Source organism: Sus scrofa, chromosome 7, assembly GCF_054392235.1.
Source record: "Sus scrofa isolate SSC_HxYL_T2T_F1_AM1 chromosome 7, Sscrofa_HxYL_maternal_Yorkshire_Landrace_v2.0, whole genome shotgun sequence".
In the NCBI taxonomy this organism is placed as follows: domain Eukaryota; kingdom Metazoa; phylum Chordata; class Mammalia; order Artiodactyla; family Suidae; genus Sus; species Sus scrofa.
Genome location: NC_139389.1, coordinates 61,682,018 through 61,708,254, shown reverse-complemented (window position 1 = coordinate 61,708,254; position 26,237 = coordinate 61,682,018). Strand labels below are relative to the sequence as shown.

Below are 26,237 nucleotides of genomic sequence, written 5' to 3'. Positions count from 1 at the left end.
GATGCTTGGAAAAATAGCTAAATCCAAATTTAGGGAGGGAAAGTACAAATTGAACCAGAAACATATTATGCCACAAAGTCAAGAGGTGCTAAAAGAACGATGGAGACATTTTAAAAGGACACAGGAGCCAACTCTGCAAGTTGGGTTTTCACATCAGCTCTCCCTTACTCGAGGAAGTTTTCAGGGAGGGAGAGAAAAAGCACAGATGGAAGAGCAAGCAAGCTAGAGAGAGAGGAAGCTGATGTGGCAAAGTGTTAAATACAGGTGAATCTAGGCGACAGGTATATGGATGTTCAGCGTTCTATTCATTCAGCCCTTCTGGGGTTTGAAAATATTTAAGATGAAAAGTTTACTATCACTTTTAATAAGTAGGACCTGTGCTTAACCACTTCGCCTCTCTGGATTTTCAGTTTCTCTCCTTGTAAACCAGGCAGGCTGATGGTTTGTGGCCAGCACCAAAAAGGCTGCATTTTAGACTTTTCTTGGCAGCTGAGAACAAATCATGGTCTGGGAGCCTGTGCCCAGGAAGTATAGAGGCCAGGAAAGTGAATTGCTCCTAATATCCCTTAAGTGATTTTTGAGGCACTTCCTGGTTGAGGAACCACTAAATGATCCCTTTCCAAGATTCTTTACTTTCTAGGGCCAAGAAGGTATTTTGGAACATGGCATGCTTAGAAATAAGCATCCTTGAACCTCCTCCCCAACACACATTATTTATTTATATCAGACTGTAACAAACAGAACTAGGAAATTATACAAACAATTAGAAGCAAAATAAAGGACAGATGCAATAAATAGATCCAGTGTGTCTGAAGTAAAAAAATTTAACGTCATTTCAGTTGCTTCTACATCTTTTCCCCCCAACACTGATTCTTTAAAAAAAAAAAAAAAATACTCACTTGCCCTTGCTGGCTAAATTATCCAAGCAGGTTTTGATGTAGCTTTTATAGTAATCCACTTGTTCTCCATAAAAGGTTGCCTTAGAGTTCAAAGCAGCGTACGTTTGCTGCAGCTTCACTAGTTCAGCCTTTCTCCTCTGTCGGTATCTCCGCTGATTCCGAATATCCTGAAATATAATTATTAAAATTAGGAAAGTAATGATAGGTATCATGTGCTTCTTGATTCAGGAACACTAGAACCAAGCCTTGCTTAACTCTGCCTTGCTTGACCACACATTCTTCTTTTATTTAATGGCCCTACTTGCAGCATATAGAAGTTCCCCAGCCAGGGACTGAATCCAAACCACAGCTATGGCAATGCCGGATCCTTTGACTCACACCCATACTTGTTTGTTTGTTTATTTTTGGCTGAGCCCACAGCACACAGAAGTTCCTGGACCAGGGATCAAACCTGCACCATAGCAGTGACAACACCGGATCTTTAACCACTAGGCCACTTGGGAACTCCAGGCCACACATTCTTTTTCTTTTGTCTTTTTAGGGCCACACCCGTGGCATATGGAAGCTCCCAGACTAGGAGTGGAATCAGAGCTGTGGCTGTCGGCCCACACCACAGCCACAGCAAAGCCAGATCTAAGCCGCATCTGCGACCTATGCCGAAGCTTGTGGCAATGCCAGATCCTTAACCCACTGAGCAAGGCCAGGGATCAAACCAGTATCTTCATGCACACTAGTCAGATTAACCTGCTGAGCCACAACAGGAACTCCCAGACCACACACTTTTTTTTTTTTTTTTTTTTGCTTTTCAGGGCTGCACCCGTGGCATATGGAAGTCCCCAAGTTAGGGATTGAATCAGAGTTGCAGCTGCCGGCCTACACCACAACCACAGCAACATGGGATCCAAACCATGTCTGTGTCCTACACCACAGCTCATAGCAGCTCCAGATCCCTGACCCACTGAGTGAGGCCAGGGATCGAACCCGCATCCTCACAGATATTAGTTGGATTTGTTTCTGCTGTACCACAGTGGGAAATCCCTAGGCCAAACATTCTTTTTTTTTTTTTTTTATTTTTTATTTTCCCACTGTACAGCAAGGGGGTCAGGTTATCCTTAGATGTATACATTGCAGTTACAGTTTTTTCCCCCACCATTTCTTCTGTTGTGACATGAGTATCTAGACATAGTTCTCAATGCTATTCAGCAGGATCTCCTTGTAAATCTATTCTAGGTTGTGTCTGATAAGCCCAAGCTCCCGATCCCTCCCACTCCCTCCCCCTCCCATCAGGCAACCACAAGTCTCTTCTCCAAGTCCATGATTTTCTTTTCTGAGGAGATGTTCATTTGTGCTGGATATTAGATTCCAGTTATAAGTGATATCATATGGTATTTGTCTTTGTCTTTCTGGCTCATTTCACTCAGGATGAGATTCTCTAGTTCCATCCATGTTGCTGCAAATGGCATTATGTCATCCTTTTTTATGGCTGAGTAGTATTCCATTGTGTATATATACCACATCTTCCGAATCCAATCATCTGTCAATGGACATTTGGATTGTTTCCATGTCCTGGCTATTGTGAATAGGGCTGCAATGAACATGCGGGTGCATGTGTCTCTTTTAAGTAGAGCTTTGTCCGGATAGATGCCCAAGAATGGGATTGCAGGGTCATATGGAAGTTCTATGTATAGATTTCTAAGGTATCTCCAGACTGTTCTCCATAGTGGCTGTACCAGTTTACATTCCCACCAGCAGTGCAGGAGGGTTCCCTTTTCTCCATAGCCCCTCCAGCACTTGTTATTTGTGGATTTATTAATGATGGCCATTCTGACTGGTGTGAGGTGGTATCTCATGGTAGTTTTGATTTGCATTTCTCTTATAATCAGCGATGTTGAGCATTTTTTCATGTGTTTGTTGGCCATCTGTATGTCTTCTTTGGAGAAATGTCTATTCAGGTCTTTTGCCCATTTTTCCATTGATTGATTGGTTTTTTTGCTGTTGAGTTGTATAAATTGCTTATATATTCTAGAGATTAAGCCCTTGTCAGTTGCATCATTTGAAACTGTTTTCTCCCATTCTGTAAGTTGTCTTTTTGTTTTCTTTTGGGTTTCCTTTGCTGTGCAAAAGCTTTTCAGTTTGATGAGGTCCCATGGGTTTATTTTTGCTCTAATTTCTATTGCTTTGGGAGACTGACCTGAGAAAATATTCATGATGTTGATGTCCGAGAGTGTTTTGCCTATGTTTTCTTCTAGGAGTTTGATGGTATCCTGTCGTATATTTAAGTCTTTCAGCCATTTGGAGTTTATTTTTGTGCATGGTGTGAGGGTGTGTTCTAGTTTCATTGCTTTGCATGCAGCTGTCCAGGTTTCCCAGCAATGCTTGCTGAATAGACTTTCCTTTTCCCATTTTATGTTCTTGCCTCCCTTGTCAAAGATTAATTGACCATAGGTGTCAGGGTTTATTTCCGGATTCTCTATTCTGTTCCATTGGTCTGTCTGTCTGTTTTGATACCAGTACCACACTGTTTTGATGACTGTGGCTTTGTAGTATTTCTTCAAGTCTGGGAGAGTTATGCCTCCTGCTTGGTTTTTGTTTCTCAGGATTGCTTTGGCGATTCTGGGTCTTTTGTGGTTCCATATAAATGTTTGGATTGTTTGTTCTAGTTCTGTGAACAATGTCATGGGTAATTTGATAGGGATTGCATTGAATCTGTAGATTGCTTTGGGTAGTATGGCCATTTTTACAATATTGATTTTCCCAATCCAGGAACATGGAATATCTTTCCATTTCTTTACATCTTCTTTGATTTCTTTGATTAAGGTTTTATAGTTCTCGGCATATAGGTCCTTTACCTCTTTGGTCAGGTGTATTCCGAGGTATTTGATTTTGTGAGGTACAATTTTAAAAGGTATCATTTTTTTGTATTCCTTTTCTAATGTTTCATTGCTGGTATACAGAAATGCAACTGACTTCTGAATGTTAATCTTATATCCTGCCACTTTGCTGAATTTATTAATCAGTTCAAGGAGTTTTGGGGTTGAGTCCTTAGGGTTTTCTAGGTATAGTATCATATCATCTGCATACAGTGACAGTTTGATCTCTTCTCTTCCTATATGGATGCCTTTGATTTCTTTTGTTTGTCTAATTGCTGTGGCTAGGACTTCCAAAACTATGTTGAAGAGCAGTGGTGAGAATGGGCATCCCTGTCTTGTTCCAGATTTGAGTGAGAAGGCTTTAAGTTTTTCCCCATTGAGGATTATATTTGCTGTGGGTTTATCATAAATGGCTTTGATTATGTTCAGGAATGTTCCTTCTATACCCACTTTGGTGAGGATCTTGATCATGAATGGATGTTGAACTTTGTCAAATGCTTTTTCTGCGTCTATTGAGATGATCATATGATTTTTGACCTTTTTTTTGTTAATGTGGTGTATGATGCTGATTGATTTGCGTATGTTGAACCATCCTTGTGAACCTGGGATGAACCCAACCTGGTCATGGTGTATAATTTTTTTGATATGTTGTTGGATTCGGTTGGCTAAGATTTTGTTGAGAATTTTTGCATCTATGTTCATCAATGATATTGGGCGATAATTTTCTTTTTTGGTGGTATCTCTGTCTGGTTTTGGAATGAGGGTGATGGTGGCCTCATAGAATGTCTTTGGGAGTATTCCTTCTTCTTCAACCTTTTGAAAGAGTTTAAGGAGGATGGGCACCAATTCCTCTTTATATGTTTGATAAAATTCACCTGTGAAGCCATCTGGTCCTGGACTTTTATTTGTAGGGAGTGATTTTATGACCTCTTCAATTTCATTTCTAGTGATCGGTCTGTTCAGTTGTCTAGACCAAACATTCTTAATAGACACAATTTATGTTCAAAAATTAACAAAGAAATTCAGATCTCATCAATTCTTTTCCCCCTTTTCTATTTCCTAGATGTAGTGAAACTTACTTCTAAAGCCCTCTACATTCTCAGAATTGATTTGCAAAGCTGGTTTAAACCTCTTAAATATGTTGTCAGGAGAGAGAAAAAAGTATAATTTGCGGGTGGGGCATGCCGGTGGCATGCAGAAGTTCCCAGGCCAGGGATCGAACCAGGCCACAGCAGTGACAGTACTGGATTATTAATCCATTGGGCCACTGGGGAACTCCAGAAAGCTAACTCTGATGTAACAATCACCAAGCTTCTCGTGGTGCATGTTATGTTCTCAGGGCAACAGCAGAGAACGCCTGCCCCTCAGCCTGCACCAGATTCCCTTACTTGAGAAGCATTCACACAAATCAAGGCTTTGATGATCAACTTGATGGGAATATATATTTTACAGTAATCATTTAAAAGATCTGGAAGAATTCTTTAAGGCCAAAGACAAACTGAGACACGGAAAGCTCTAATTAGGGTCTTCCCCCTACTGATCTGGGCCATGGAATAAACCATCAAAGGCAGGTGAGGACTTCATGTTGGATGAGTCAGAAACGATTCTCCAGAACAGAGAATCTAATCTGCCCATGAACCAAACACATCTCGTCATCTGAACTGCTCTGTCTCCTCACAAGCCTCTGAGACAGCTTTTGACATGGCTGGGCCACTGCTATCCCCCAGTGTGTACCTTGGCAATGTCGTTGATCAGCTCCTGGTATCTGTTCTTTGGGTCCACGGTGCCAAGCTCCGTGAGCTTCTTCAAGCCCGACTGGATCTTCTCCTTCTTCTCCTGGAGAGTGAGGTTGCTGTCTTCCTTTACAGATTTTGACTTTTTCATCTTGTCAGGAGTTTTGGCATCACGAATAGCACGTCTCTGCATGGCCCTCTGATGTTCCGCTTCCTACAGAGAGAAAGAGAAGACTGTGGCAGGGGTTCCACTAGTCCACACCAAACTCCATTCTCGAAACGCGGGTGGAGGGGGAACAAACTGACCCCTTTGACAACTGACAGAGAAAGAGCATGAAACGGGCAGCTCTCTTTTCACCCAGAAGTGATACATCTATGAAGTCACACGGCTTCTGAGGGCTTCTTTCCTGGACTCTGAGGTATAATCAGGAGACTGGGCTCTACTGGATGTAAAATCCTTTGTTTTTTCCCGATCACATTTGAGACATGGGAATCATTTGGTTTTACTTGAAACCCAGCCTGATGAATGTTACAACCACACCAATGCCACACCAGTGGTCCGTGTTCTTGCTAATTCATCCCAGCTCAAGTCTTCCCTCTGCTTTCAAACGTGCTACAAATGCCAGGATCTTAAAAAGACCCTCCTATCTGATCTTTCTCCTAGTCACCAACCAATGTTTATCCATTACATTCCCACCCAATAAATGATCTACACTTGCTGTTCCACTGGTTCAGCACTTTTCTCTTTGATTCCTCGCAACCTGGCTTCCACATATGCAGCTCTCATCACCAATTTTCATTGCCATTCCCCCACCCACATCCATTGCTTCTTCTTAGCTGTTGCCTTTATCATCTTTTCTGCACTTTTTCCTTGCCCCTAGCAGGGTTTGTACCTCCAAGTGACCCACGGTCATTTCTCTGTAACTGTTCTCACTCAAAGCTTCCATGATTACCTCTATGCTAACAGACCCCAGCCTGTGGTTCTGGTACCATATCTTGAACTGTTTGTACTGGGGATGTTCACATTTGGAAAGGCTTATAGTTCAAATGTGTAGTTTTTCCCAACCTGGAGCAATTCCTTTCCCAATATTCCCTTTTCTTCTAATGTCAAGACTACTCTTTATCATATAATGCAAACAGCACAAACTGTGGAGTCAGAATTAGATCCAGGTTTGGTTCTGCCACTACAAGTGAATGACCTTGGGCAAGTTATTTAACCTCTAGGGGTCTTAGTTTCATCACCTGTAAAACGAAGATGAAAAGACTCAAAGGGACAGTGCAAAGGCGGCAGGAGAGAACACGGTGAGAGCATCAAACTAACAGCAGGTTCTCAGGAAAGACCAGCTCCTCCTTCTTCCTTTAAATTTCCTTCCAGGTTGAAAGAGCCGCAGTTATTGGCTATGACTCTTTTCGTTCCTCTCATGCACATCGCATGAGTAATCAACCATAGCATCTAAAAGCTGACAATCCATGTACAGTAGCAGTTTTCAAACAGTCCTCTGTGCAACCTTAAGGGTTTCCCAGAGGTACCATGAGTCCTAGAGGGCAGGCTTCCAAGGGCCCCATTCCTGGTGCCACCAGAGGAGCTCCAATTTTACCTGCTTTATATACTGGGCTTTGAAAAGGATTCCCATGCTCAAAATTTGAAAAGGAATGACTTGATTTACTTTTCACATTTTGCAGACACGGAACAGAAGTCTTCAATATGAAGGGACTCATCTTCCCCCCTACTGCTATGCCACCCCTCAACCAACTGGGCCTGGGACCTTATCACACAGCTACGATGATGCATCTACCATCTGCTCCCATGGCACTGCCAAGTCAATCAATATCAAATGTTTCCAAAGGTTACAAAGGCCCTTTACTCTTTTACTTCTCTGGTGCCAAATTCCTGTCTAAGTTTTGGGCTCTACATAGTCTGTCCTCATGTTTAACTTCTCCTACTCACTTTACCTACGTCTTCACACCAGATACGCAGGTCTGGTCACATCATGCTCTTCCAGCCCTCGTGTCTCTGTTCACATGGACTCCCCTCTCTGAATGTCCCTCTTGCAATGCACACTCAGGTGCTGCCGTTCTTTGTACGTCTGGTTCAAGTCCCACACCTTCCTGACGCTTTGCTCCTCACTGGCCTCTTTCCTTAACTTCAAGCATTTTTAGAGCTAATACCACAGTGAATCTTTGATGGTCTTCTAATTGTTTGGGGCATGTACCTCATGTGTCTCCAACTAGATCATGAGTTCACTGAACTTAGGAGACACAGTCTATACTTTTATCTACCAAGACACTTAACAAAATCTGAACTATATAATCTTCAATAAATTATTGGGAAGACTCACTGATTCTGCCTCGGGTAAAATTAAAACACACATGGGGAGTTCCCGTTGTGGCCCAGTGGAAATGAATCCAGCTAGTATCCATGAGGACATGGGTCCAATCCCTGGCCTTGCTCAGAGTGTCACGGATCTGGTGTTGCCGTGAGCTGTGGTGTAGGTCACAGACGAGGCCCAGATCCAGCGTGGCTGTAGCTGTGGCTGGCAGCTATAGCTCCAATTTAACCCCTAGCCTGGGAACTTCCATATGCTATGGATATTCCCCCCACCTCACCAACCCCCCCCCCCGCCACACACAGACACACACATGCACGCAGGGACTACACACGTGTCAGTGAGGTCTGTGCCCTAGAAACATCCACCTCTGGATTTAGGAACCAACAACCTTCTCGATAAGCCCTAACCACCACCAGTCTCAAGTTACCTCCAGACCCACCTCTCACCACCTCCTCACCCCTGCCATGTGCCTATCACAGAAGAACCTAGCCACCTTTCGATGGTATACTTTTAACCCCTAAATTTTACCTGTTCACTGGTGGCTGGTGTTTCTAGGATTTCAGTCAAGGTCTCTCCTGGCTGGAACCGGATGACATCCACAATTAAACGTTTTGTGCTGAAAGGAGATGTGGGAAGCACTTAAACATCAGCAGGTGTTCTACTTTCCCTGGATGGACCTCAGTAGGAGAGAACGCCAGCACCTCAGAGTCCCACTGGGCAGCTCTAACGCAAGATATGCAAGGCCCCAGGCTTATTCACGCAACTATAACTGAGTGGGTACCAATGTCAGGACTTCCAAGATGCTAATTCATTTCACAATCTTATTAGCAGATAAGATGAGGTAAAATAAGGTAAGTCCTCTGCCAAGTATAATACATGAGGTGATCAGAATTATATCAAACACTTAAATGGCTAAGATGATCATTTTTGGCATGAACAAGAGGACTCACTCGTTCACCAAGACCCAGGGATACAAGTTTCACCGGGTTCCATTTCTTCCACCCCTCCTGCTTCCAATACTCACTTCAGCAAGATGGTCCGAGCGTCCATTTCTGCATTCTCATCCCCAGGCACGTCAAACTTGTTGGTCAGTGTGAGAGAGACTTCTGTCTTAGCCAGTGCCTCCTTATTTGGGTCATTTACGTTGCCAGAGCCTTCTCCTAAAGTTTTGGGAGAGCAGAAACAATCAATACAGTAAGGAGAGGAGACGATAACTCAACCAAAAGATAAGTTAAGATAGTTGAATAAGCCAATATGTACACTGTGGCAAGGACACCTTTTACTGAGAAATAAAATATTTTGCCCAATGAAAAAGGCAAAGGAGCCATGTTAAAATAATTTAATAGGACCTTCCCATCATGGTGCAGCAGAAACAAATCTGACTAGGAATCATGAGGTTTCAGGTTTGATCCCTGGCTTCGCTCAGTGGGATAAAGCTCCAGCGTTGCTGTGAGCTGTGGTGTAGGTCACAGACACGGCTTGGATCTGGCGTTGCCGTGGTGTAGGCCAGCAGCTATAGCTCCAACTGGACCCCTAGCCTGGGAACCTCCATGTGCAGCAGGTGCGGCTCTAAAAAGCAAAATAAATGAATAAATAAAAATAAAATAAAAAATAAAATAATTTAACAAATGTTTAACAAGTCATTTGAACACTGTCATAGTTCTTTCTCAAAATTCTCTATTCATTTCCTTTAAAGGACTTATTATTTCTCGTTACATGACTATATGTATATATGGACTTGAAATGAGTCTCCTCCACTGGACTTCAGCTCCTAACAGACAGGGATCACATCTGTTTTCTTCCCTGTTGTATATTCAGAGCTTGGACAGTGCAGAAAAAGAGGAAGGGACACTTATGGCCCTCCTGCCCAATTCCCCTCTCAGCTTCCAGGCACTTAGTGGGAATTTACCTATCAGGGACTCGATGGTGGGCACCTCGCCAAGATCATCCAGCAGCTCATGGATCGGATCATTGTGCTCTGGGGCAATGGCGTCCTGGTGATCTAACAGGAGCTGCATCGAACAGCCAGAGATCAATTCCACGCACACACTCAACCCACTGGCCCCCATCCCCAGCCTACCAGCACAGAAGAGGTGAGGTTAAAAAAAAATTCTCCCGTTCAGGGAACTGAGAAACCAATCGTTAACAAACTAACCCAAATAAACAGTGTAATAGAGAAAGCAACTTGTGGCCTGTGATGAGTGATATATGTTACAATGTATAAAGAGGAAACACTGGTATTCTCTCACCCTTACAGATATAAAGGTGATTTTGTTTGCTTGTTTTTACCACGGCTGTGGCATGCAGAAATTCTCAGGCCCAGAATGGAACCTGAGCCACAGCAGTGACCTAAGCCACAGCAGTGACAATGTTGGATCCTTAACTGCTAGGCCGCCAGTGAATTCCTGAAGGATTTAAACGTGCCCTATAAAGGAACAATGAAATTCTCAGGCTTTAAAATCCAAAGTCATGAATGTACCCTACAACCAGTTCAAATGACTCACATTCATACTTCTTCTTAATGTTTCAGTATATGTTTTAATCCAGAGAAAAATGCACTTGATTAGCATTATCATTATCTCAGTGGCATTCAGCAAAGCCTTTAAGATGCTATTATCCCAGGTGACATCAGAAGTGAAAATACCTGACATTTCATTTACTTTTTATATAGTTCCTCATTTCCTGCTCTATATGCCACCAAAGGGGAAAGGAATGAATTATAAAAATTAGGAAATGGAGTTCTGCTCGTGGCTCAGGGGTTAACGATCCCAATTAGGATCCATGTGGATATGGGTTCCATCCCTGGCCTCGCTCAGTGGGTTAAGGATCCAGCGTTGCCATGAGCTGTGGTGTAGGTCGCAGACGCGGCTCAGATCCCACGTGGCTGTGGCTGTGGCGTAGGCCGGAAGCTGTAGCTCTTATTCGACCCCGAGCCCAGGAACTTTCATATGCTGCAGGTGCGGCCCTAAAAAGAAAAAAAAAAAAAAAAAATTAGGAAAGGAAAAAAAAAAAAGCACCTACAAGAAAAATCCACTCTAAGGTGACTCAGAGAAAAACCCTAGAATTCTAGAGCGTGTTAGAAAAGTAACACAAAGGGCCAGGGTAAAAAGAAGGAGCAGTAAAAAGAGTATTTTATCAAGTCACTACAAGAGGGGTCACAATGGAGATTCTGAAGCCCACCCATGGGGATTCTGATCCAGCTGGCCTGCGGTGGGGTTCAGGAAACTTCCTTCTTAATAACCAGCCCAGATGATTCTGAGGCAGTTGCAGGTGGCCTAGGGGCCACTTCAAGAATGTTAAGAATAATGAGCCAAGGAGGATAAACAACAGGTAGATGCGATATCAGAAAGATCAAAGGATGGTATGATATTGGGCTTCCAGAGATGGCAAGCAGTAGCCAGAGAAGGCAATTAAGACAGAGCGATGAAATTAAGTAATTAAAGCAAAATGCTTACAGTGTGGGTGTTGATGATTTCGCCAATGGAAATGTAGATCACAGGCTTGGTGAGGGTCACTAAATCAGAATACTCATCCACATTAAATTTATCCTGAAGCTCTGGGACATCACAAGCAGTTTGGAAAAACCGTCTGAAAATAAGCACAGGAGCCAGGCCCCAAAAGTGACACGTGTGAGAAGCTGGAGAGGGGACATCCCACAAGCCTCTGGAGCAGTGAGTTCAGACAGAAGCCAGCCAGGCCAGTTAACGCCAGAGAAACTGTGGCTGTCTGCTGTGCCCGACAGCCTTGGGACGCTGGTCCTCTCTCCGCGTTGTTTTAGTTCTATCCACAAGAGCTGCTCAACCATGATTTCAAACCTCAAAGTTCTCCAAGACCTTAGCGGTCAGCAGAAGCAACTTTCTAAGGCAGCACCCTGAACTCACAAGCCAGTGTTCAATTTACACACATTAAGAGTGCTCTCCAGTTCTTCTCTGATTACGGAGTGACACATGTCTAATGCAGACCGTTGTTTTTTTACATTAAGGACTGTCTATTGCCCAGGAATATATCTTAATGGCTCAGACATCCTTTTCATCTGGAGCTGTGAGCCCAGGAAACATATATCCTACCACCCTGGAGTTCAGAGCATGCTGGATGTGGAGTTTAACTTTGTCTTTCCCCTCAGAGTCAGAAACACACCCACAGAATCTTTTGAGTGCCTTGTTCCTTTCCTCCTACCTGAATTTCTGGTAGGACTGGGAAAGATATTCATTAATGATGCTTAAGTGAGCATTATCTCCCAGAAACATCTTATTGGAAGCTGCGTGCTGCAGCATCTTTGCAATGGAGCCAAGATTTCGGCGTTGGTCTGTGGTGAGCTGGCCTCCTGCTGACAGGTCAATGATATCAAAGGCATCGGGAGCAACAATGGCTGGATTCATGTATCGATAGTAAAGCAAGTTACCAATAATCTAGGAACAGAGGAAAAAGAAATGGGTATTAAAAACCACTCCCGCGAGTAAACCATAAATGACTTTGCTAGCAAAGGAAACCAGAAAATGGGGTCCTGTGAGGAAAAAGCAAACACTACGCACACATGCACACACATTTTCTCTCAAGCCCTGAAACTAAAATGGCCGAACATCCCCTGGCTGGCTGCAGGGAAAAAAGTGAATGAGAACGGAACTCAAAATCACAACAATGAAAGAGCAGGTTCAGAAGGTAAAAATGATAGACTCAAGGTCTGTTATTGAGCCTTTTAGGGCATTCTTTGTTCACATATAATAGGGCAGCAAATAAGGCTGCTGTCAACCACATGCACTTTTCACTTTTATGTAGCTGGGCTTTCATTCTAAGAAACTAACAAACACAGCTAAAAATACATCCTTAAACATGACTTAATCAGCACAGCACGTCCAACCCCCATCATCCTCATGCTGCAGACTTCAAAGGCAGACAAGTTCATGCCTCTGAAATTAAAGTCACTCAACACACATCTCTTCCACAGAAGAATTCAGGGACAGTCGCACTTCCCCTAGAGTTTCATTCAGAAAAAAATAAAATTAATTCACCTGAACAGAAAGTCTAGAATCGAGGCCTCAGTGTAGGAAAGCACAGAACTAGGAGAGAAGAAAAAAAGCTTTCAGATTAAAGGAAAAAAAACAAAAAAAAGAGGAGGGAGCATAGCTGAGTAAGAAAGAATTACCAGCAACAGCCTTAGCAGAAACAATGGTGCTTGCTACCATTCACCTCGCCACCAGCAGAGGGAGCAATTCTTCAGCGAAAAGACAGGACTCAAAGAAGTTTATCTTAAGAAAATCTGTCTTCTCTACTTGTGTGATGTCTGTGTGCCATTCGAACAATATACAAACTACATGGGAACTAGGACAGGTATCATTTAACACAGGTACTATTTATAATCGCTTTCAAAACTGACAAAATCTATGCTTAGGCACTTACTAAAGGTCTAAGGTCAGGCCTGGTCTTGTAACCTTTCCTCAAAGGGCTATTATTGGAAGGGCGAGAATGTGCCAGCTTTCGGAGTCTTACCTTCAGCAGCTCATCCTCACCAGCATCGGGGAATTTCTCATGTAATGAGTCCTTCAGCACTTTGGCAATGAAGCGCATCCCGTAACTGTGGGATGGACAAAACTTAGTGAGAAGGGCCAGGGAGCAGAGGGCCACTAATGCTGGGGGCTATTTGGGATCACAGCTGATGGCACTCACGGGATTTTGTCCACAGAGCTGATGATGGCTGCGAGGAACTTGTCTGTCACAGCCCGCATGTTCCTGATGGAGTTGTCTAGCCGTGTCCTGACTTCTTCATGAGCCAGAGCCTGTTCTGGGGTCACATCATAGGGCAGTTTGCTGGAAAAGGAGAAATGATCCCCAACCATGTTAGACTAACAGCCAGGAAGAGCCTGAAGCAAGACTTTCCTAAACAGAAAGACCCAGAGGGATTAAGTGAGCTTCTTCTGGTCAAAGAGCTGGTAAACAGTGGGGCAAGAATTGGGGCTCAGGTTTGCAACTGTGAATTGGGTGCCTGGAACTACTGCCAGGCACTAAGACAGGCACTTGGGATAAAAGGTACTAGAGACATGAGAGCTTCTTGAGTCTCTTACAGTCTGGTGGGAGACACACACAAATAAGTATCTGGAAACCCACAGTGCTACAAATAAGACACTGACCAGAGGTACCATGGTGCCACAGTGCCACCTTCCTCTACTCAGGACGAATGAAAGAAGACCTCCATAAGGAAGGGACATATGAACTCAGGAGAAAGGGAGAAGAAAGGTCTTCTAGGAAGGAAGGTCAAATGCAAAAAAGGGGAGAGAACGGAGAAATAAGGGTGCAAAAGCGGCCAGGTCGTAGAGGGCTCTCTCTATTACATAATGTTAAGAAGTCTGGACTTTCCTAGGAGCCAGGGAGAACCATTAATAAGAGATCTGAATTTTGGGGGTGATAGTACTGGCCCACCACTGGAAATGAATTAAAGATGGACAGTCACAGATGAAGGAGCTGCAAGATTAGTGCCACAGTCTGATTAAGAAATGATGAGGGCATGAACAAGGATGCAGCAGTGAGAACCAAGGACACAGACCTGAGAGACATTAAGGAGCACAGTCAATGGGACTTACTGACCCTTTGGGTGTTAATGAAGGAGGTGACAGCTATATATAGGAACTGAAGCCAGAGGAGCTGATAAGATCACTCGAGGAGAGGGCACTAAGCCTGAAGAAACTGGCAAGAGAATAGGAGATGTGCTGGAACACTGCGCCCAGGCTAAATGAGAAAGGAAATAAGAACAGGAGGAGCTGAAAGACAAACATGAAATTCAGGATCCAGGTCTGGTACTTTCAACAAGGTCAAAAGGTAGTAATGATCACCTTGGTGGCCTAAATCCAATCACAAGTGTCCTAATAAGAGCGAGGTGGAGGGGACTGTGCAACACACAGAGAGGAGATGATGTGACCACAGAGCAGGGACTGGAGCGGACTGGAGCCGCAAGCCCAGGAATGACAACAGCCACCAGAAGCTGGAGGAGGCGAGAACCTCTCGTGGGAGCATGACCCTGCGACACCTTGATTTGAGCTCTGTGATACCGATTTCGGATTTCTGATCTTCCTGATCCCAAACTGTGAGAGAATAAACTTCTGCTGTTTTAAGCTCTGTGGTAATTCGAAGGAATAGGAAAATGATACCGGCAGATATGGATACAACTCCATGTGTCATATGGTGGCTGAAATACTATGAACATAAGGAGTCAGCAGAAATTAACAAAAGCATTCTGTTTGAAACAACTGGCTATATGAAATTATAATAAAGGCAGTATATATTTTATTACATTTAAGTTACATGCTACACATCTTTTACATAAGTAAAATTTACAACCTTACGTATATGTGAGAGTTTTATTTTTTTAATTTTTTATTTCTTAATTTTTTTTTTTTTTTAGGGCTGCAGGTGCAGCATATGGAAGTTCCCAGGCTAAGGGTCGAATCGGAGCTACAGATGCCAGCCTACACCACAGCCACAGCAACACCAGATCCAAGCTTCGTCTGCGACCTACACCACAGCTCATGGCAACACTGGATCCTTAACCCACTGAGCAAGGCCAGGGATCAAACCCATATCCTCACACATATTAGGTTTGTTTGCGCTGAGCCATGATGGGAACTCCTACGTGACAATTTTAAAAAACTAGTAATGAGCAAAGGGAATAAAGTGCCAAACACAATAGATGCAGTCAGAGAAGAGAATATTAAATTTCTAAGAATTTAGAGGTGAACATTCCCAAAGGGTGATGAAGTCCCAGTTTGCTATGTGTTTGATGACCGAAGCTCAAGAATGTGGACATGATGGCTGGGCTCCCACCACACTTCCCAGTTATCAAAAAAAAAGGTGTTGAAATCAATTTCCATTTTATGAAAGCAAAATAAGACTCTACCTTCTGATAGACAGATAAAAGAAAAAAATCTTGAAATACTGCCTAGAATTTTGACCTATAACTGACTGACTCATGGACCGTCAGAGGAAATATCTCAGGACCTTTGAGCCAGTGTGCCTAGGGCTGTCATCTAGGGATGCCCTGGGTTGCAGGCAGACCTTCCCAGTCAGGTACTGCAGTTGACAGAACATATTCCAGGATGTGGGCCTCAGATGTGCAGGTCAAAACAAAAATGGATTTTCCATCATACTCAGCAATGCTCGGCCTCCTGGTGACAGGCTTACCTATTACTAAGAACCAAATCATTGTGCCAAATGATTCCCAAGAGGGGAGTTAAGCCCTTTAGGAGTCAGCAGAATGTTCTGTTCTCTAACCAAGTAATCTCTTCCCTTTGCCTGGCGTCCAGGTATCTGGAAACCAGAGTGATGTAACCCATGGGCCAGTCTCTGTGCAGCAATCCTTATACCAAGACGGGATAAGGAGCCTGAGCCAGAATATCATCAACACACTGCCTCCTTCACCGAGAAGGTCTTCCTATGGAAAAAAAACGTCAGTACAGTGTGCTTAATGCCACTGATGATTTCCAGTTACTGGCCCACAGACTGAGCTGAGTAGCAATCACACAGAGACAGCTACTCCACTTAAGCTCCAGAGAGCATCATGCATGATCTAACCTTACTCTGCAACAACAAGGAAAAAACCACCATAGACTAAATTGCTCACATGTCTTCTCACCCTTCTCTGTCCTCACCAAACTGCATAAAGACATGTTAAACATTCTGGCTGTAGGAACTATATTTTCCCAGCAGTACTCATACTCTACCGACACACTTTTGGTTAGATGTGCCAACGGTGGCGGTAAACTAAGGCCCTGGCACAGAACTCTCCTGAATTATGTCAGTTTCGTTAGTCTAACTCTCAGTGTTCCATCATCTGCCCAGGCCGTCGCCTCGTCCTTTAATGAAGCACAGCAAAACTCAGATCTGTGCAGTCTTTCCATCCAACCCCATCTCAAGCAATACCAGTGTCCTTCCAGTTCCTAGACTCTCCTAGCTCCTTCCAGCTGAGAGAATTCAGACATGAAGACTCCGCACCCAGCTTGCAGCAAGGCTGGCCCTGACGTATCTTTCAGGCCTCGGCTACATTTCATCTTCTCAGGGAGGCTCTCCCCAACCATTCTAAGCGGCTCCCTCTTTGTAGGGAGGTTCCCTACAAAACCTCCCTCAGTCTGTGGCTTTATTCTTGTGTACCTGGGTGTCATCTCACCCACAAAATAAACACTGAACAGAGGGCGGGAAGCATGGCTGTTTCATTCATCACTGTATGTCTCATTCATTATCGTGTTATTATGTGTGTATCTAACACAGTATCTGGCACACAAGAGATACTCAATAAACATGTGCTAAATAAGTGAAGAGACCACCAGGTCAACTCTTTAAAGGAGTTTCCAAGGAAAAGCTATTTGAACAATTATTAATTTATAAATCACAGAAACATTAACTGCTTTAAAAAGAGAGAGAAAAATAAGAAAAACATGAAAGAAAAAGGTGTGGTTCTCATACCTTGCCTCTCCTGTCTGAGACTCCATCTGATTAACCCAAGATTTGTAAATATCCACAGGGTCAGTTTTGATGTTGAGAGACTTGTCGTCCATAATCTCCTTCACCACCGGGGCCAGGATCTGCCGCAGCGCATTCTGGCCCCGAGCACCGCGGTTGAAACTCACGACCATCTTAATAACCGTAGGATTTCCAGTCACAATCTCTTGAATCTGATCTACTTTTGACCTATAAAACGTGACACAAATTCAAATCAAGATTCTTCCTCCTTAAAGATCCCGTCTGCTAAAAGCAGAAACAGCTAGAAGCAAAGGCATACATGCTCTTTCTCTAGAAACACCCCCAACATTCATCTGAACACAGCGTCTTCCTGCCATATAGCAATCATAGGAACATGAGCAGGTCTTGTATTAGCTAAAAATGTGAAATCTTCATGTTTAGATCAGCTTTGAAAAATTCTGTCTTGCTGTACAGCACAGGGAACTATATCTAGTCACTTGTGATGGAATGTGATGGAGGATAATGTAAGAAAAAGAATATATATATGGATATATATATGGATATATATATATATGTATGACTGGCTCACATTACTGTACAGTAGAAATTGACTGTAAATCAACTATAATGGAAAAAATAAAAATCGTATAAACTTAAAAGTCTATCTTAATACAGAATGTTCCTAAAATTAATTTAGCAAATCTCTTATCCTATTACCTCCCCAGAAAGTGACACTTTATATTAGTGTTTATACTAGTTCTTTTTTTTTTTTTAAAGGAAAGACTGTATTGGAATTGTTTATTCCTTTATCCCTGAGCACAATAGCCAATACAGAGCAAACATTTAGATAAAATTTAATTAGCATTAGACAAGTTTTTTTTGTCTGCACCCACGGCATGAAAAAGTTCCCACACCAGGGACAGAACCCATGTCACAGCAGCAGTGACGCTGGATTCTTAAACCACTAGGCCACCAGGGAACTCCTATATTATTTTACACTTAGCATATATTAGTTTCTATTAGTGTATAGTATAATTCATTTGTATTAGTGTACAATATATACTATTACACTTTTATTTTATTTATTTTATGGCCGCATTTGTGGCATATGGAAGTTCCCAGGCCATGGACTGAATCTGAGCTGCAGCCACAACCTATGCCCACAAATGTGGCAACACTGGATCCTTTAACTCACTGCACCAGGGTGGGGGCTGGGGATTGAATAAGCCTCCGCCGTGACCCTAGCCACTTCAGTCAGATTCTTAACCCACTGCACCACAGCAGGAGTTCCTGTTATTACATTTTAAAAGGTAGATGCTTCTTTTATTTATTTATTTATTTTCATCTTTTGTCCTCTTTTTTTTTTTTTTTTTAGGCCCGCACCCATGGCATATAGAGGTTCCCAGGCTAGGGGTCTAATCGGAGCTAACGCTGGATCCAAGCCATGTCTGTGACCTACACCACAGCTCACGGCAACGCCGGATCCTTAACCCACTGAGCAAGGCCAGGGATCAAACTGGCAACCTCATGGTTCCTAGTCAGATTCGTTTCTGCTGTGCCATGACAGAAACTCTGGTAGATGCTTCTTTTGAGTAAGTATTTCACACACTTCATGGTGCTGAGACCACGAAAAGCCACGGGCAGGCCTGACTCTCAGACTCTGAGCGTGTGAGCTAGTGGGAAGGGCCCGATGCTCCGTAGAACTCTGTTCGTACTTGATTTCCTCCTGTAGTGCTGTCTTAAAGAGCCGTAGGAGCAGGTACTCCTCTCGCTGGTTGGATGCATAGTTGTAGAGTGTAAAGATTACAGAGTCCATGAACTTGGTGGACTTGTTCTGGGGCATCTGAAAAATCAGCTTTGCCAGATAGGTGGGGTTGGTCTGAAATAAAACCACGAGATAACTTGTAGATAATACAGAAGATGACACAAACATTCACGAGTTTTCAGCCCAAAAGACTAAATGTACCTGAATAATCAAAAAAAATAAGACATCTCTTTGCTCTCCCCCTTAGCGAAAACCAGTAAGACTTCCATCGAGACCTATGCATAAGGTTTTCTTGTGGAAAAGTAAATTAACTTACATTTTGTAATAATAATTCCAGGAGCCACTCACCTGCAGTAAATAAAACAGGTGTTGATATGCTTCCAATTTCTCTCTCTTCTCTTTGCTCAAAGCCTTGAGACCTCCCTTTTGTTTATTTAGCATCATCATATCAGACAACTGTTCCTTATTTTTTTTGGTAAGTTTTTTACTGTGGGAAACCACATCCTATAAACAAACACATATACATAAATAAAAATAGCTTTTAAAGATGAAACTCCAGTCACTATGGAAATAAGGTCTTTTAGCACCTAAAAACTCTCTTCTGAAGGTCTACTGCACTGACAGATCCACATTAAAAATTCTTTTTCTTTTTTTTTTTTCGTTTTACAGCTGCATGTGTGACATATCGAAGTTCCCAGGTCGAACTGGAGCTGCAGCTGCTGGCCCACACCACAGCCACAGCAACAAGGGATCCCAGCTGCATCTGAGACCTACACCGCAACTTAAAGCAACACCAGATACTTAACCCACTGAGCGAGGCCAGGGATGGAATGTGTGTCCTCATGGATACTATGTTGGGTTCTTAACCTGATGAACCACAATGGGAACTGACCCGTTAAATATTTTATAATCACTACATCATATTCTACTTTCCGTATATCAATCAAATCTATTTCTACTTTCATCTTCCTATAAAGAAACTGTACCATAAAAATGTCCACTGATTCAGGAAACCAACTTCCAGGAATCTATCTTACAAAGTCTTAAATACAATAAAAGTTATGCATGCATTGAAACTTTCACTGCAGTGTTATTTTGTAATAATAAAAATTTGAAAATGTCAAATCATCTAGAAAAAAGAGGTAAAACATAGACTATTTCCTGATGAATTATTATATTGCCATTAAAAACAATATTTATGATGACTTCACATAGAGAAAGTACCTCATCCTCTACATTAAATAAGAATGTAGGATACAAAATGATTATTGGGGTGGTAGAATCACGGGATGATTTTTATCTATTTTTCTCTATTTAAAATTTTGCTATTAAATCATTTCATTTCCTATATAACTTTGAAAAAACCTACGGCATTAGCAGAGAAGAAAGCCAGCCACTCCGGTCATAAAGAGGGAGGTGGGGGTACCAGGTAGGAAAAAATGTCCCAAGGCCCCTGCTGGCACTGGACCATACCTGCAGTGTAATTTTATTTTTCACTAGCAGTCCAATTTTGATATCCATGAGATTGAGGTCATTCTCCAGCTGTTGGTTAGAACGAATGAGGGTAATGACCTCTTCCCGCATCTTCATGAGATCAAGCTCCTCCTGAAAATCCTGGTCACTCTGGTCGAGCAGGTGGACAAATTTTCGGACTACAATCATTGGAGGATCCTCAGCATTGACTGACAGAAAGAAAGCATGTGTCAGATGAAGAATGGAATTGCTAAAAAAAAGTTCCGTGTCTTGGAAAACATCAGCATTGTCTTAAAAAAAAAAAAAAACCTCTATTCACATGTAAGACATCTGTTTATTTTTGAGATGTGCAAAGACAGACACCAAGTGCAGTCTTCCCAGTCATGCTACTGCTAGGTTGTTATGTGGAAGGTGCACATGGCAAGCCACAAGACATCCAGCCACAGGTTAGCAAAGGGGCTTCAGTCACAAGCAGCACCCTACCCCCCAAGCCTTGCCTGCAGGACAAGAAAAGAGATCCGTGGAGAATACACAGAACCTGATGGCCTCAACTCTTCTCTGCCGAGCCAGTTACTCACTGAGAGTCTTGTAGTCATCACGAGCTTTGTTTGCCCGAATGAAAGCCTGGATTTTGATAATGTCATTTATCTAAGGAACAAAACAGAAGAAATTCCTCTGTTCACTTGTTCACCATGAACACAGCAAAACTGATGCTGTTGGTCCTTATTACCCAGGGGTACTCACGTGGTCTCGGAAGTACTGCAGGCGATCTCTATAGCGCTTTCTAGCTTGATGCATCCTTGCCAGGGACTGAATCTATGAAAAAGGAAGAGAGATGCTGGAAATTAGGAAAGCCCCTGCATCTCAACAGGTGTCATACTCACGTCCCGCGTTGAGACATCCTGCCACGTACCTTTATAACTTCATCTTTATGGGAGCGCAGGTAGGCTAAGCGATCTTGGTACGCCTTCTTCTGCTTGTATCCTCTCCACTGCGACTGAAACCATCAAATATTACAGTCGACACATTATTTCTTAAGGGTCAGAGGTAGTTAAATAATCTCGACTCGAAATGTTATCCAAGAGCAGCTTTAAAAAGGACTGTGTCCACCAGGGTTGGGGAGGGAGGGTGGACTGTTCTTCCCCCAGGAGAGGACGCTGGCTAACTTCTACCTCCCTGCTGTGAGCACAAAGTGTGTCCACATGGACTTTGTTACTGGCTCCTCACAACAAATCAGGTGAGGAAGAGAAGATAAAATATAGGTATCCCTTTCATAGAGGAGGAAACCAACTTAGGGAAGAGGCCCACCACTACCTGGCAGCGGTAGAGCCCTAACTCCTGGCTCAGAATTCTCTCTGTGACATCGTGCTACCGTGTCATTGAAGCAAAATCACAGTTGCTTCTCCCAGTGTTCAAATCTGATACAAAGGAACAGCTTTAGAAGACAATGAAGTGCCCAAGAAAAATTGCCACTGAGCTGGATGGCTCACCGCTAAACACCACTAAGCACACGGTGATTACAATGGTTAACAGAGGAAGTGGTTTCAGAAGAAGGGAGAGACTAAGAGGTCAGAAGGCAAAAAATACACTCGGACATCTGATCCGAGGAGCCGACTGTTTATTATCCTGCTCTAGAAGCCAAAGTGCTGTCGGCATAAGAGGCTCTGAAATACCTGAATGCAAGTGATGGCAGGGATTTGTTTTTTCAGGAAATTCATCCTGGATCGGAATTCCTGTCGAACCAGGTATCCCCGGCAGCAAGCCTGCAGCCTGGTGATCAAGCCTTCGTTGGCCAGCCAGAGCTGTTCCCGGTTATACGCAGCAGTCACCCCAGAGATGGAACTCTGAAAAACCATCGGTCACGTGAGAAGACATGCAAAGATGAGAATGGACAGGAGTTTTAACACAGTATCATCCAGAGTGCACAAACTCACACTCACTGCTTTCCAAGTCTATAGCAGATCTTTAGCCAAGAAACAGGAATGAAGACTTCAGGTCTTATTTTTCAAGGCCAAGGTGTCTTCACACCCCCAAAAAAGTCATCAACAAAAAACTTATCTTCTTTTACCTCATTGGTTATTTTCTTCATTTACTCATCCACTCAACACTGACTGAGCCAGAACTGTGCTTGCTGATCTGGAGCCATTACTGACAAGAAGACAGCATGACAGGTGCCAACCACAAGGCCAGAGCCCCAACCACCACAGAGGAGAGCCCTGCAGGGGAGTGGTCAGACTTCTTGAGAAGTAACCTACAGTGTTTGGACTGTTACTACAAGTACTGGGAACCAGCAAACTTCCAAACAGGAATAAAACTATCAGATTTACTTTGAGAAAAGCAGCACTGTTAGCAGAGTAACTGACAGATTAGCATGAGTGGGTGAATCAGAACGATGTTGTCGTAATCCAAGTGAGAGACCACCTGGGCTTGAGTAAGGGCAGGAGCAGTGAGAATGGCTGGTGAGAACACCTAGTTACCCACCTAATGTAATGTCCCTGATCCCCCTTGTCCTTGGTATCAGAGCATTGATTTTTCCTTCTGGGCAAGAACATGTGCAGTTAAGACTCTCTGAGCTGGGGAGGGCTCGTGTGATGCAAGCAGAAGCAGCTTGGTAAGACCTTTAGGAACATTCTTTGAGAGAGACCGACAGCTGGCATCATGCCTGTTTTGTTTTCTTTCCCTTCTTCCTACTTCCTGCCTGCTGTCCTTCTGGATGATAACGTGACTTTGAGAATGGAAGCCATGGAGTTCTTGTTGTGGTGCAGCAGAAACAAATCTGACTAGGAACATTGAGGACACATGTGGTGTAGGTCGAAGACGCGACTCGGATCTGGGGTTGCTGTGGCTATGGTGTAGGCTGGCAGCTGTAGCTCCAGTTTGACCCCTAGCCTGGGAACTTCCATATGCTGTGTTTGCAGTCCTAAAAAGACAAAAAAAAAAGCTATTTTTTGGGGGGGGGTCTTTTTGCCATTTCTTGGGCCACTCTCGTGGCATATGGTGGTTCCCAGGCTAGGGGTCTAATTGGAGCTACAGCTGCCAGCCTACACCAGAGCCACAGCAATCCGGGATCCGAGCCGTGTCTGTGACCTACACCATAGCTCACGGCAACGCCAGATCCTTAACCCACTGAGCAAGGCCAGGGACTGAACCAGCAACTTCATGGTTCCTAGTCGGATTCGTTAACCACTGAGCCACAACAGGAACTCCAAAAAAAACTATTTTTATGTGAAAGTGTAGGTTATATTCTTTTGGTTTTGCTTTTTTTTTCTTTTTATGGCTGCATCTGCAGTGTATGGAAGTGCCCAGGCTAGGGGTCAAATCAGAGCTGTAGCTTCAGGCCTAGCCACAGCCACAGCCACACCAGCTCCGAGCCACATCTATGACCGACCCCACAGCTTGTAGCAATGGGATTCTTAACCCACTGAGCAAGGCCAGGGATCAAACCTCATCCTCACGGAGACCAGGTAGGGTTTTCAACCTGATGAGCCACAATAGGAACTCTGCAAGTTATATTCTAATACAGCAAAGTTTGGAATTTGTGAAATATTCAGAAAAGAGATTAAAATTATAAATTGGGAAAGACTGAGTAGTTGCATTTAATGAGGAATCAGAACAACTCTTCATTTTTCTTCTTTGCTGGAATATCCGAGTTTTCTTTAATAAGAACACAATTTATCTGACTTAATTTTATAATCCAGATGTTTTACCAATTTAGGCCTAAGACACTCCCCCTAGGAAAAAAAAAAACCACTCTAAATTAGTTACGTAGGCTTAAATTTTAGTCTAGGGCTTCTGACCACATGCCTTATTCCTGCTAATATTTCTCTTAACTAATAACATTCAGGTACTGTCTCTCAGTGTCTTCTTGTGGAGAAATGTGACCTACCTGGATCTCCTCCCGAGAAAGCTGCATAAAATTTTGCACGAAGTCTGGGGGTTCATCCCATCCTCCTTCCTGGGTCTCCAGATTGTGGTAATAATAATATCCACCTTTCACCCAGTGCTTCACCCACTTGCTGTTATTATCTCCTGACAGAAGATAAGGGAAAGATAAAAGACGCCCAGAGCCGCATTCTCCACATTCATGTGTCTAATGTTACAGGATTATTCCAGTCAGGTTTAACAATCTAAACAATTCCAAAAACCTGTCCCTTGGGTCTATGAGAGCAAAGGGGCATCCTAAGTCCCTCTTAAACTATGACTTCGTAAGGTCTCATTTAGCCCATTCACATCCACATTAAAAAACAATACCTACAAAGTCCAAATACAGAAATTAACCGTGACTGCCTTTGTTCCTTCCAAAGCCCACACCTAAGTTAAGATGTTTGTGTGTCAGAAAACCATTCCGATAAAATACATGTAACCCTTCAGCCTCTCTAGCTAATTTTTTTTTAAAGGGAGGGCCATGAAATAGGGTGAAAAATCTTTATTCCCCTCTTTTTGAAGATAAATTGCTTTTAACTGTCCATAAGCTTAGGTAATCAAAACCACTAACACCCCATGAAAAAAACATTTTCAGAAAATTGACCTTTTGGACACAGCTGTCCTCAAGGGGGGAAAAAAGAAAAATTTCAAAAATAGGAATATTATCTCCTTGGGTTTTAAAATAAACCTAATGCTATACTTCCAAAGTACCCTTCCCCACAGCTTGCCCCTTTCCTCTCCATCTGAACAGTCATATGTTTAAGTCCTTACTTTCAGGGCACAACTTTATTTACCCATAACTCACCTGCTGCCAGTTTTTTCTTCTTGGCTTCAGCAAGGTCACTCTGGTAAGTCTGACCACATTCAGGGATGACGCCATACAAGCCGACATCAGGGGAACGAAGGGCACTCAATGTTCTGCTAACATCGCCACTGTCCACTGCTTCGTTAATGGCAAAGATTCCTAAGGCAACTATCCCAGAAGAGAACTGTTACTGGAATAGTTTAGGAAGCATCTAGATGCACCTGCTGGCAACCTGTTCCCCCTACATCTCTCTGTCCTGATCAGCTGAGTACTGAGATATGGAGCACCTCGCCACCCCTACTCTCCATCAGAAAAACAAAAACAACTGATACGTACACTTCTGTGCTTCCTGGGTGTCTTTGTTGGACTGCCAGATTCCACCCTGAATTTCATCCAACCACAACACAGCTGACTCATCCTGAGTTTCCTACAAACCATTAAAAGCAAAACAATATTAGAATCATGAAATTGGAGTACATGTCACTATGGTGGCTTCCGAGACTCAATTAGAGAAAGAAGTTTCAAACATACAAGACATGTGCTACGTGAGTGCTCTGCCATGTGAGCTAATTAATTCCTCACTGTCATATAAGACACATGGAATCATCAACTGGAAGAAACTGGGAACCAAAAAACTGGTAAAACGCAGAAGAGAAATGCCTCCGATGTAGTAGAAGATTTAGGAAGATGAATTCAATTCATTCAGGAGGACAAGAGCAGGTAGAAGGGACAAAAGGTCCAAACAGGGAAGGGGCCCACAGACTTAAATACTGTGACAAGAACCACAGCATGTATATGAATATGCAACACTTTTTAGAAAGAGCCTTTGCCAACAATATCCAAAGGAATATTGAACTGTTTTTAAGACTAGCAAGATTTTTTTTTTTTTTTTTTTGGCTTTTTGGTGTTTCAAGGACGCTCCCACGGCATATGGAGGTTCCCAGGCTAGGGGTCTAATCAGAGCTGTAGCCACCGGCCTACGCTACAGCCACAG

The 26,237-nt window shown here is 43.2% G+C and overlaps 1 protein-coding gene across 1 annotated transcript in view; it reads right to left on the bottom strand.

Moving 5' to 3' along the window:
* Positions 1 to 26,237, bottom strand: part of IQGAP1 (IQ motif containing GTPase activating protein 1) — a 109,409-nt gene that overhangs the window by 7,976 nt on the left and 75,196 nt on the right. Inside the window, exons 16-35 of the mRNA XM_021098910.2 lie at positions 25,580 to 25,670; positions 25,244 to 25,411; positions 24,401 to 24,543; positions 22,188 to 22,358; positions 21,428 to 21,511; positions 21,259 to 21,330; positions 21,093 to 21,162; positions 20,515 to 20,723; positions 19,390 to 19,545; positions 18,992 to 19,155; positions 17,280 to 17,504; positions 13,497 to 13,637; positions 13,320 to 13,404; positions 12,009 to 12,241; positions 11,288 to 11,420; positions 9,742 to 9,844; positions 8,857 to 8,992; positions 8,361 to 8,448; positions 5,504 to 5,716; positions 900 to 1,066 (exon numbers count right to left, since the gene is read on the bottom strand). Of these exons, the coding sequence (XP_020954569.1) occupies positions 900 to 1,066; positions 5,504 to 5,716; positions 8,361 to 8,448; positions 8,857 to 8,992; positions 9,742 to 9,844; positions 11,288 to 11,420; positions 12,009 to 12,241; positions 13,320 to 13,404; positions 13,497 to 13,637; positions 17,280 to 17,504; positions 18,992 to 19,155; positions 19,390 to 19,545; positions 20,515 to 20,723; positions 21,093 to 21,162; positions 21,259 to 21,330; positions 21,428 to 21,511; positions 22,188 to 22,358; positions 24,401 to 24,543; positions 25,244 to 25,411; positions 25,580 to 25,670 (2,852 nt within the window). The remainder of the gene's footprint in view (positions 1 to 899; positions 1,067 to 5,503; positions 5,717 to 8,360; positions 8,449 to 8,856; positions 8,993 to 9,741; positions 9,845 to 11,287; positions 11,421 to 12,008; positions 12,242 to 13,319; positions 13,405 to 13,496; positions 13,638 to 17,279; positions 17,505 to 18,991; positions 19,156 to 19,389; positions 19,546 to 20,514; positions 20,724 to 21,092; positions 21,163 to 21,258; positions 21,331 to 21,427; positions 21,512 to 22,187; positions 22,359 to 24,400; positions 24,544 to 25,243; positions 25,412 to 25,579; positions 25,671 to 26,237) is intronic.